The following is a 12,639-nucleotide window of genomic DNA, read 5'->3' as shown; positions in this document are numbered from 1 at the left end:
TAAGAAGAGTCGACTGCAGTATGCCAAAAGCCATGTGGACAAACCACAAAAGTTGTGGGATAGTGTTCTGTGGACTGATGAAACAAAATTAGAACTGTTTGGGCCCATGGATCAACGCTATGTTTGGAGGAGGAAGAACAAGGCCTATGATGAAAAGAACACCTTGCCTACTGTGAAGCATGGTGGAGGGTCAATCATGCTTTGGGGCTGTTTTGCTTCTGCAGGTACAGGGAAGCTTCAGCGTGTGCAAGGTACCATGAATTCTCTTCAGTACCAGGAGATATTGGATGGAAACGTGATGCAGTCCGTCACACACCTGAGGCTTGGGAGACGTTGGACCTTTCAACAGGACAATGATCCCAAGCATACCTCCAAGTCCACTAGAGCATGGTTGCAGAGGAAAGGCTGGAACATTTTGGAGTGGCCATCGCAGTCACCAGACTTAAATCCGATTGAGAACCTCTGGTGGGACTTAAAGAAAGCAGTTGCAGTGCGCAAGCCTAAGAATGTGACTGAACTGGAGGCCTTTGCCCATGAAGAATGGGCGAAGATACCCGTAGATCGCTGCAAGACACTTGTGTCAAGCTATGCTTCACGTTTAAAAGCTGTTATAACTGTAAAAGGATGCTGTACTAAGTACTAAGATTGAATGTCACTTGGGGGTTGAATAAAACTGATAATGCTGTGAGCACAGAAAAGACATTTGTGGTTATTTCATTATAACTGTTATGTTATATTTGTCTGACCTACAAGTGCCTCTTTAATGTAAATGTAAGCAAGATGACTGAATGATCAAAAGCAATGTCAAACTGGCCAAAACACTCAATTTCAGTGGGGGTTGAATAATTTTGGTCACAACTGTAATTAATCTGGATAGAGTCCACCTTAAATTTAGGGATCTGGCCTGGTTGTGCTTCCACGGGAGGCTCTATGTTCGGGGCAATTTGAAATACGGCCGTGAGATGGATCGTAGTTGTCCTCGGGAGGAGTGTGCAGGAGAGGAGGAGACTATGGACCATTTTCTGCTTTGTTGCCCTTTTAACATAGAGACGTACAAACAGATGGGGCAGGCCCTCGGTGTTCCTTTCCTCTCTAGGCTGGGTTATGCTGAGTGGGTGTACGGAGCATTCAACACTGGTGTTTTTTGTTTGGATACATGTTTTTTAGCCTAGTAGTCCATTATTTAACCTGGAACGCACGGTGTCAGGTCACCACTCAGAGTAAAATACTTCCTGTTCAGGTGGTGGTGTGACATTTTGCATGAGGTGGGGAAGATTCTGGTGCTTGAGAGAGACAAGTGAGGTCGGGTGGGTTTGGTTGAAGGCGTGGAGGGGTTTTAAGCTTCCGGCAACCAGGAGTCTCTTTCTGGGGTGTGGCTGTCTGTCTCTTATCACCCTAGGTTTTTTCCGTGATGCTTAATTTTTGAAAAATGGCTGCTTACGTAGGTGATGGGTGTACATAGGTGATGGGCTGTGCCTCTTAGGCCCTCTATAGTTTGAAAGTTTTGATAGTAGACTCTGTATATATTCTGAACATGGATCTGCAAAGTTGTTTCTACAACCAAAGGGAGTGAAAATAGAGGAGGTAAAGGGAGGGAGAGGACTCTGAGGGTGTCTATAGGTGGAGATTTGGCAATTCTGGAAGTAGAGGGAACCATTATCGGATGTATTAGGGATGAGTCAAAGCCAGGTGGAGGGAAATGCTCATTCATTGGTGCCATAATTTAGTATAAATAGGGACAATATCCTCCAATGAGGTTTGTTCATTTTGATAAAGGCTGGGGGAGTTCCAGGCCTTTTTAAGGAAGACACTGCGCCAGGGAAAGACGCATAGCGACACAGGAACTGCACAGGGAGAGAGGCAGCTGAATGGCAACCAAGGCTCAGAAATCATATGGAGAAGCAGTAGGAAGGATCATTTTTATTTATTTATTACAGGTACTTATATAGCGACGTCAATTTACGCAACACTTTACATATAAATGGTACATTAACATCAGTTCCTAACCCTCAAGGGGTGTACAATCTAAACTCACATATCTCCATACACATACTAGGGCCAATTTAGACAGGAGCCAATTAACCTACCAGCATGTCTTTGGAGTGTGGGAGGAAATTGGAGTACCTGGAGGAAACCCACACAGGCACAACATGCAAACTCCAGGCAGGTGGTGCCGTGGTTAGGATTCACACCAGCAACCCTAGTGCTGCCAGGCAGAAGTGCTAACCACTGTGCTGCTACATCATACTCCATGTAAGACCCATAATCCAATGAAGGACACCCTGAGTCACTGTCTGGCTCGGAGGTTATAGCAGTAGAGATAAGATAACACAATCCCAACGCACACGTTCCTGCGGTTTTTTAACAAAAAAGAAGCTGTATGAGTAAGTGGGTGCTGAAGCGACCACTGGCTGGAACCAAAAAAACTCAGATGGGAGTCACCAGCCCACCAAGGATCTCCAGTTATGGGTCCAAAGCTTTAATAAGCAATCACATAGTTACAGCAAGTGCAACGTTCCGGAGTCTCGCAGGACCCCTTCATCAAGTATGTGAAGAAGAGGTCTTGTGAGACTCCAAAACGTCGCACTTACTGTAACTATATGAGTACTTATTAAAGCTTTGGACCCATAACTGGAGATCCTTGGTGGGCTGGTGATGTTCTTCCCACCTATAGCAGTAGAGAGACTCCCACCAACCAGTAGGATAGGTATGCAAGCAGGCCACCCTGGTGGATGACACGGGCTCAGCCAAGGTGCGGAGTCTAAGCACTACCCGGTGTTCACCAGAGCTCTTGATGGTGCAGATGGGTTCTGGTGCATGTTAGTACAAGGGCGCGGTCCTCAGGATCGCCCCACTAGGAGGTGAGCAAGATGGGGTCCTGTAGCAGAAATATCAGGTAGGACATGTGATGAAGGGGTCCTGCGAGACTCAGAAACGTTGCACTTGCTGTAAGTACGCATATCAGTACTTATTAAAGCTTTGGACCCATAACTGAAGATCCTTGGTGTGCTGGTGATGTTCTTACCACCTACAGCAGTAGAGAGACTTCCACCAACCAGCAGGATAGGTATGCAAGCAGGCCACCCTGGTGGATGACACGGGCTCACCCAAGGTGCGGAGTCTAAGCACTGCCCAGTATTCACCAGAGCTTCTGATGGTGCAGATGGGTTTCGGTGCATGTTACCACAAGGTCGCGGTCCTCTGGATCGCCCCACAAGGAGATGAGCAAGCTAGGGTCCAGTAGCAGATATAGCAGGTTGGGATCAAGCAGAAGCGTAGCCAGTAAACAAGCCAAAGTTCGGTAACAAGTGGTTGCAGGTTGGGATGAAGCAGATACGTAGGCAAGGAACAAGCCAAAGTTTGGTAACGAGTGGTAGCGGGGATACTGATGGACAGGAGCGACATAATGGCTGGAGAGAGCACAATTGGGAAAACAGGAATTGCAAAGGCATGGCTAAAAAATAGGAAGTTCATGGGGAGGAGCAAAGGTTTCAAAGTTCAAGAAAATCAAGGTTTAAGGCAGGATGGTTCAAGAAATTGTCCAGGGAGAAGCCCAGCATTCCATGCGGCTCAGCAGGAAGAGACACTGCCAGACACAGCAGAGGTTGCGGGTTCAGACTCGGGTCCTGACACCCTGGCAGTAAAAATTGGCACTTAGCTGGTAAGAATACCTCAATATCAGCTTGCAATTCCGCTGACCCCCTTCGGAGGTCCATTACATCACCAGTTCTTTGCACCTAGGTAAGTCGTTGTCCTGGAGAAAGCAGGATTAAAAAAAAACCCATCTCTGGTAGGGTGGGGCTCACATTTTTAGTATCCTGAGGATGTTGAGCAGAGGGCAGAGTCAACCCATGTACGCTGCCATGGATTTATCAGGAAAAACATTTCCCACACCGAAGACAAAAATGTGGCTTCTCCCCCGTTGTAGGATTTTTGTTCCACAACAAATCTGTTTGCCCTGTATAGCATTTTCACAGTCAAGACAGGAATACGGTTTCTCCCCTTTGTGATCCCTCAGATGTCTGTAAAGATTGGACTTCCCTGAAAAACATTTCCCGCACTCAGGGCAGGCATACGGCTTCTTCCCCGTGTGAATTCTCTGATGTTTGAAGATGGGCCACCTGTGAATTTCCTTCACTCAGCAAAGGAATGGGCTTCTCCCCCGTGTGAGATCTCTGATGTACAACAAGGTCTGATTTCTGTGAAAAACATTTTCCGCACTCGGGACAGGTATACGGCTTCACCCCTATGTGAGACCGCTGATGTGTGTAAAGATTGGATGCCTGGGAAAAACATTTCCCGCACTCAGGACAGGAATACGGCTTCTCCCCTGTGTGAGATCTTTGATGTTTAACAAGGTCTGATTTCTGTGGAAAACATTTCCCGCACTCAGGACAAGAATACGGCTTCACCTCCATGTGAGACCGCTGATGTATGTGAAGATGGGATGCCTGGGAAAAACATTTCCCGCACTCAGGACAGGAATATGGTCTCTCCCCTGTGTGAGACCTTTGATGTTTAACAAGGTCTGATTTCTGTGGAAAACATTTCCCGCAATCAAGACAGGAATACGGCTTCACCCCCATGTGAGACCGCTGATGTATGTGAAGATGGGATGCCTGGGAAAAACATTTCCCACACTCAGGACAGGAATATGGCTTTTCCCCTGTGTGAGTCCTTTGATGTTTAACAAGGTCTGACTTCTGTGGAAAAGATTTCCCACAATCAAGACAGGAATACGGCTTCACCCCCATGTGAGACCGCTGATGTATGTAAAGATGGGATGCCTGAGAAAAACATTTCTTGCACTCAGGACAGGAATACGGCTTCTCCCCTGTGTGAGACCGCTGATGTTTAACAAGGTCTGATTTATGTGAAAAACATTTCCCGCACTCGGGACAGGCATACGGCCTCACCCCCATGTGAGACCGCTGATGTGCGTAAAGATGGGATGCCTGGGAAAAACGTTTCCCGCACTCAAGACAGGAATACGGCCTTTCCCCTGTGTGAGTCCTTTGATGTTTAACAAGGTCTGATTTCTGTGGAAAACATTTCCCGCAATCAAGACAGGAATACGGCTTCACCCCCATGTGAGACCGCTGATGTATGTAAAGATGGGATGCTTGGAAAAAACATTTCCCGCACTCAGAACAGGAAAATGGCCTCTCCCCTGTGTGAGACCTTTGATGTTTACCAAGTTCTGATTTCTGTGAAAAACATTTCCCGCACTCAAGACAGGAATATGGCTTCACCCCCATGTGAGAACGCTGATGTGCATAAAGATGGGATGCCTGGGAAAAACATTTCCCACACTCAGGACAGGAATATGGCTTTTCCCCTGTGTGAGACCTTTGATGTTTAACAAGGTCTGATTTCTGTGGAAAACATTTCCCGCACTCAGAACAGGAAAATGGCTTCTCCCCTCTATGAGACCTTTGATGTCTAACAAGATCTGATTTCTGTGAAAAACATTTCCCACATTCAGGACATGCAAATGGTTTCTCCCCTGTGTGAATCCTCTGATGTCTGCAAAGACTGGATTTCTTTGAAAAACATTTCCCGCACTCAGGGCACAAAAGCTTCTCTCCAGTGTGTGATCTTTGATGTAGAACAAATCCTGATTTCCGTGCAAAACATTTCCCGCACTCAGAGCAGGAATAAGGCTTCTCCCCCGTGTGAGATCTTTGATGTAGAAATAGTTCTGACTTCCATTTAAAACATTTCCCACACTCAGGACCGGAATACAGCTTTTTCCTCGTGGGAGACTTCATGTGAAGATGGGACAATTGTGAAAAACATTTTCCAGACTCGGAACAGGAACATTTCTCCTCCCCCTGAATTCCGGTACCATCCATCACAGTATGAGGTTGTTCAGAGTCAGAGGGATTTGGTGGTCCATCCACACTGTGAAGTCCACCATCCATAGCTGAGCTCATTGTCGTTTCTCCTGCACAATCTCTTGTGATCTCCTCCTCTTCCTTTTTACAGTTTGGAGGTAAAGTGAGATGATCCTTTGAGGGTTCCTCGATGGCGTGTCCTGGAAAATATAAAAACATGATCAATAGATACGAGAAGATTAGTTCACCTAAATCAAGATTCCATCTGGATCAGGTAGGTTTTAGTGAGCAGATGTTCTCTGTAGATGTCCCAACCAGCTGTGACATTCCCTCTTCAGTAAAAGGTCCTTTGGTCCTCCCCCCAGATCACTTCTACATTTCCCCAGCCTTGTCAGAAGAGCAGGAACCAATGGGGACTGGGAGGGGCATGCTCTTCACACAACCACAAGCCTAGGCACTGGGTCATGTGATCTCTGATAATGAAGAGGTTCAAAGTTCAGACTTGGGAGAACCTTTAGTAGAGAACAAGTCACCATGGGCTTAGGTATAAAATCAAGATTCCATCTGGATCAGGTAGGTTTTAGTGAGCAGATGTTATCTGTAGATGTCCCAACCAGCTGTGACTTCCCCTCTTCAGTAAAAGGTCCTTTGGTCCTCCCCCCCAGATCACTTCTACATTTCCCCAGCCTTGTCAGAAGAGCAGGAACCAATGGGGATTGGGAGGGGCATGCTCTTCACACAACCACAAGCCTAGGCACTGGGTCATGTGATCTCTGATAATGAAGAGGTTCAACGTTCAGACTTGGAGAACCTTTAGGCCTAGGCTGGTGACAACCAGCACTGGAAGGTGTTTGGGGAAGTATTTTCGTTTGCTCTGTTCCTCCTTACTTTGCACCCCAACAAGACTGTTAATAGAGTTTTATGCTTCCTCCAGCCCAAAGAAGAGGAAGACGGTGCTACTGTAACTAAGACTGCAACACAACGTCATCCTGCCACCTGAACCCCAGAATCTACATAAATAGGGATGACAATGTGAGCGAGTAGGTGTTCCGTCCCACCTAGTTGTATTTTTTCTGTGTGGTATTGAACTGCACCAGGCTATTATTGTTTGATGTGTGCTTACATCTAGGGGCGGTTTAGGGCCACTACAACTTGTTTACAGATGTAATTTGGAATCTCCCTCTGCTGTCCTGTTTAGTGCTAGTTAGCTAGATCCTCCCAGTTTCTTCCATGTTCCCTCAGTTGGTGTTAGTTTTCCTCACAGACAGGGCTTAGGAATCTGATTGTTTCTATGCACTTCAAAAGACTGAGAAAACATTCTCAGTACTGCAAGTAGATGAAGAAAAATTGTGCTAGATTCAACCTCTGTGTCTTATTGAAGAGTTAAGCTGCCTGTGGATGGTGCCAAATCAGCAGGTGACCATACTGCCTGGACAGACTGGGCCTAAAGAGATGTGTCAATACATAAACCAGTATTTAAAAAAGAACAATAGGGGTACTATGTATGCGTTAGTCATTCACATTGGGGGGTACAGGATCTGAGTGCCCCAGTATTTTTAAAGGGGCGGTTCACAGTTCTGATAAGCCTCTGCCCACAGACAACCAGCAGACCAATTTTGTGGGGAAGAGACTCTTTTCATCATCAACATGGGGACAAGGTTCTCTGTGACCGCTAGTTCCGGCCATTTGTTTACATCTGACTAGCAAATGTCATAACTGTCCTTAACAATTGGGCGGAGATAGCGGTGATGTCCCTGCTAGCTCTGCCCAATGGCCGTGTGCCATGATTGGCCAAAGTCACTGAGATTTTGGCCAACCATGGCTTTTATTATGAACTCAGCTGTGATTGGCCAAAAGCATTGCACCTGACCTGTGGTCAGGTGCAATGCTTTGGCTAATTACAATGCGCCACCAGAGTGCATTGCATTGTGGGGCACACGTCCCACCGAACGCCCCAGATGTTCAACTCAAACATATAGACCATCCCTAGTATTCATTAGTCATTCACATTGGGGGGCAGAATCTGAGTATTTTTAAAACGGGGGTTCAAGGTTCTAAATAGCCTCTGCCCACAGACACCCACAGCCAGCAGACCAATTTTGTGGGGAAGAGACTCTTTTCTTCATCAACATGGGGACAAGGTTCTTTGCCAGGGCCATTCCCCAGGCAAGATACTTCACCATTGTGAGGGTATATGCCCTGGTATGGTTAAGGAGGTGAACACAGATGGTATGGATGTCCCCTTCTTTCCTCTCCTGCCAGGATCCATGCTCAGAAGGGTCTTGTATGTATTTGTACTCAGCAAAAGTCAGTGGAGTATAGAAGCTTTGCTTGCTGTGTCCTGACTGCTGGAGACCCACTGCAGCGATCGGAGCCTGGCTGAGGTGTGGCCACTGTAATGAACCGCTGCTGAGACTGGTGCCCATCAACCTACCACCAGTCATCTATTCGGTGGATCTAAACTCAGACCTATGCGTGGAGCGGAAGGGGGAATCCTGGTTGGCCAGAGAAAATCAAGAGGTGGTGGTACCACTACTCTTGTGGGAGATGCCGGATGATAGCCACGGCCTGGAGCCTAGGAAAGGAAGAGCCATGACCAGAGGCAAGTGTGGTCAGTCCAACTCAAGTTGTTCCCCAGGAGAGGCTGGCTGCTGAAGTTCGCCCTATCAGCCCCACTCAGGAGGAGCTGAGTTCAGATGACTGCGTGTCTTCTGGTGGGAAGTAACAGTGGGGGCAAGATCGATTGGGGGTCTCCCAGACAGGAGGCTGAATTTGGGCCCCTACCAGACAGAAACTGAGTATTCCCCGGAAAGTGATTAGGATGAGAAATGGTACTGGGGGGATACTCAGGAGACTGCTGGACTGCACGAGTGACTATCTGGAGGGGAAGCAGGATGGGGGAAGGAGACCTTTACCTCTGACCAGGCAGGATGTGCAGCCAGAGCGGAGCTACCATCAACCCCTGCAGAGAAACAGCGGCCAGACTGACCGGAACTTATTCATATCCAAATCAGATCCAGGAGGAGCCAAGGGATAATAAGAACAGGAAAGAGGCCCGGGACGTGGCCTACAAGCTGTGTATTGCTGGGTCTCCGCAGGCTTGGGTTCTACCTGGAAGGGGCCAGTACAGGGAAAGCTCCCTAGATTCTCCAGGTTCCAAAGAGATGTGCAAAGGAGGACCGCACTGGAGTGAGGATTGGACTTCCCGTATGTTGCCAAAGATGTTATGGACATCATCGAGACCTCTTGCCCCCAATGGGAAGAGGAGATGATTTGGGACTTCTTGCGTGTCCCCAAATCGCAAAGGGGGTCTCCTAACTCTGATGTGTTTGCCCGGTTCCAGGATATTCGGCTGGAGTGGAGCTGAAGGTAGGGCCATCTACAAGGACCGAGTAGTCATCATCAAGGCTGGCTGGCCGGGCGGCCCAGCAGGGGCTACTCTGTGACCAAACAGGGCCCCAATGGAGAAGTCACCAGACTACTTAACCCTGAGCTGTACTGATGAAAGTACTTGGGGAAAACCCCTCTTTCTTTGTTGAATTGCCAGGCCAAATCATTCCATCCACCGGTTTCTTTTTCTCCTTGGTCTGATTTAATGGGGAGATTTGGTGGGAAGGCCCAGGACATTGCTAAAGAGACTGATGCTATGGAGGGGCTCCTCTTTCAGAGACTCTCATATAAAAAGTTCTCTGTTAGCAGGTTCATAACCCCCTGCTAGCCGACTGTGTAGAGAGTTTAGCCAGTGTGAGGGTTGTGCATCTTTCTCCTTTGCAGATTCATCGTGGACGGCTTTCCTTCTATTTAAAATTCGGACTTTGTGAACGTTTTGCAAATATTTTCTACAGTTTGCATTAGGGATTCCCTTTAGGGGGGAGGTGCTCTATCTAAAAAAAAAATGTAAAGGTTGTATATTGATAGTATGTAGATTTGTGTACATATGCTTTGCTCTAATCCTTTTGCTAGCTTCACGGAGCTGTAGTTAGAATGTATATAGAACTCCAGAACTTTAGAGTAAGATCTAGAAGCAGGGTGCAGAGGCGGGGAGTGGCTGGTTTGCACTCTTAGAGGATCCTGGCCAATATATATATATACATATATATATATATATATATATATATATATATATATTAGTATATTTACTAGCTGCAGGGAGCTGTAGTTAGAATGTATATAGAACTCCAGAACTTTGGAGTGAGATCTAGAAGCAGGGTGCAGAGGCGGGGAGTGGCTGGTTTGTACTCTTAGAGGATCCTGGCCTATATATACATATATATATATATATATATATATATATTAGTATATTTACTAGCTGCAGGGAGCTGCAGTCAGGATATATATATGTTCCTGGTTTAAAAACTTTTCCTGGCTACAGGAACCTTTAGTCAGAATATATACACGGCTCAAAAAAATGAAAGGAACACTTTGGAAACACATCAGATCTTAATGGGGAAAAATCTCCTGCTGGATCTCTATACTGATATGGACGGGTAATGTGTTAGGAGCGGAAGGATGCCCCATCGTTTGATGGAAATGAAGATGATCGACCTACAGAGGACTGAATTCAAAGACACTCCGAAAATCAAAGTGAAAAAATGATGCAGCAGGCGAGTCCATTTTTCCTGAAGTTTCATTGCAGCAACTCAGAATGGTCCTCAGTAGTTTGTATTTCCCCCGTGTTCTTGTATGCATGCCTGACAATGTCGGGGGAGGCTCCTAATGAGACCACGGATGGTGTCCTGGGGGATTTCCTCCCAGATCTGGACCAGGGCATCACTGAGCTCCTGGACAGTCTGAGGTGCAACCTGGTGGCTTCGGATGGACCAAAACATGATATCCCAGAGGTGATCTATTGGATTTAGGTCAGGTGACCGTGGGGGCCATTCAATGGTATCAATTCCTTCATCCTCCAGAAACTGCCTGCATTCTCTCACCACATGAGGCCGGGCATTGTCATGCACCAGGAGGAACCCAGGACCCACTGCACCAGGAGGAACCCAGGACCCACTGCACCAGGAGGAACCCAGGATCTGCACCAGGAGGAACCCAGGACCCACTGCACCAGGAGGAACCCAGGACCCACTGCACCAGCGTAGGGTCTGACAACGGGTCCAAGGATTTCATCCCGATACCTAATGGCAGTCAGGGTGCCATTGTGTAGCCTGCAGAGGTCTGTGCGTCCCTCCATGGATATGCCTCCCCAGACCATCACTGACCCACCACCAAAACTGTCATGCTGAACCATGTTACAGGGAGCAGAACGTTCTCCACGGCTTCTCCAGACCCTTTCATGTCTGTCACATGTGCTCAGGGTGAACCTGCTCTCATCTGTGAAAAGCACAGGGTGCCAGTGGTAGACCTGCCAATTCTGGTGTTCAATGGCAAATGCCAGTAGAGCTCTATGGTGCCGGGCAGTGAGCACAGGGCCCATTACAGGATGTTGGGCCCTCAGGACACCCTCATGAAGTCTGTTTCTGATTGTTTGGTGAGAGACATTCACACCAGTGGCCTGCTGGAGGTCATTTTGTAGGGCTCTGGCAGAGCTCATCCTGTTCCTCTTTGCACAAAGGAGCAGATACGGATCCTGCTGATGGGTTAAGGACCTTCTACGGCCCTGTCCAGCTCTCCTAGAGGAACTGCCTGTCTCCTGGAATCTCCTCCATGCTCTTGAGACTGTGCTGGGAGACACAGCAAACCTTCTGGCAATGGCATGTATTGATGTGCCATCCTGGAGGAGATGCAACCGCTGTAGGGTCCAGGTATGGCCTCATGCTACCAGTAGTGACATTGACCCTAGCCAAATGCTAAAACCCAAAACTAAAAGTCAAAACTACTGAAAAACAGTCAGAAAATGAGTAGGGAAAAAATGTCAGTGGCCTTGATGCTAGACTCTGATTAAAAAGTGTTTCTTTAATTTTTTTGAGCAGCGTATATGCCTTACATAAAGAACAAAATGTATATTTTTAGGTATATTCATATATTTTGATACTATTTATTTGTATGCAGCACCCTCCTAGGTAGCTAGGGGGAGCTCCAGCTCTAACTGTCAGTCAGGAGGGCTGAGTAGCAGCATGGGTGGGACAGCCTGATGGGTCAGATTCTGGACAGAGCTGAGAGGCTCTGCAGACTGGCTCTCTGGGATTTCCCCTGTTTTAGCACTTTGGAGAAAGATCTAGAAGCAGTGGGCGAAGGTGAGGAGTGGCTGGTCTGTACTTTTAGAGGATCCTTGCCAATCCCCAATAGGAGGCTTGGCAAGGGGCCAGGAGAGCCTTTAGGAGTAACTGAGACTGCTCACTAGGGGGAGAGTTGGAGGAGAGTTCGGATGGAAGAGGAGGATGTGAAGCTGGAGAGCAGGAGCCTGGGAGGGGGCCCAGACAGACCTTGGAAGAAGGAAAGCTTGGGACTTCATTGGCCCCGAGAGAGGCCCACCTGTGTGACAGGGAAGGAGCAGCCTAGCTAGAAGGCCTGGTAGCAGCCACTGACTCAGCAGCAGCACAGAAGGACTAAGTGAGTAGACCTGCACCCTCGGGCCAGTTGGGGAAAGGAGCACTGTGGTGAGAAATCAGATTAGCGACTACCCAGGACTGTCTTACTTTGAAGTGACAGGCACTGGATCCCCTGCTCAGAGATTCCTCCAGACAGCCGGAGTGTCTGGGGTGGTACATGCGGAGACGCTGGTTAGCTCTCCAAGAAGAGGATTTTGCTATAAAAAAACCTTGTATATAGTTGCAGGAAGTTGTCCTTAGTTTTGCAGTTCCATTGGGCATCCCATACACCCCTAACCCCATCCCAGTTCAACTCCCCT

The 12,639-nt window shown here is 47.7% G+C and overlaps 2 protein-coding genes across 2 annotated transcripts in view; one reads left to right on the top strand and one right to left on the bottom strand.

Annotated features, from left to right (window-relative positions):
• The window catches only part of LOC149441101 (uncharacterized), a 261,575-nt gene that overhangs the window by 66,083 nt on the left and 182,853 nt on the right, over positions 1-12,639 (top strand). The gene's annotated exons all lie outside the window — the stretch shown is intronic.
• The window catches only part of LOC149441108 (uncharacterized), a 65,498-nt gene that overhangs the window by 39,204 nt on the left and 13,655 nt on the right, over positions 1-12,639 (bottom strand). The window contains exon 8 of the mRNA XM_089657774.1: positions 4,139-6,037. Coding sequence (XP_089513900.1) covers positions 4,139-6,037 — 1,899 coding nt within the window. The remainder of the gene's footprint in view (positions 1-4,138; positions 6,038-12,639) is intronic.

The sequence above is a fragment of the Staurois parvus genome, unplaced genomic scaffold (assembly GCF_062004578.1).
Source record: "Staurois parvus isolate SC_StPar_1 unplaced genomic scaffold, SC_StPar_1.0 ptg001026l, whole genome shotgun sequence".
NCBI classification, from domain to species: Eukaryota; Metazoa; Chordata; class Amphibia; order Anura; family Ranidae; genus Staurois; species Staurois parvus.
This window is presented reverse-complemented; position numbering and strand designations above follow the sequence as displayed.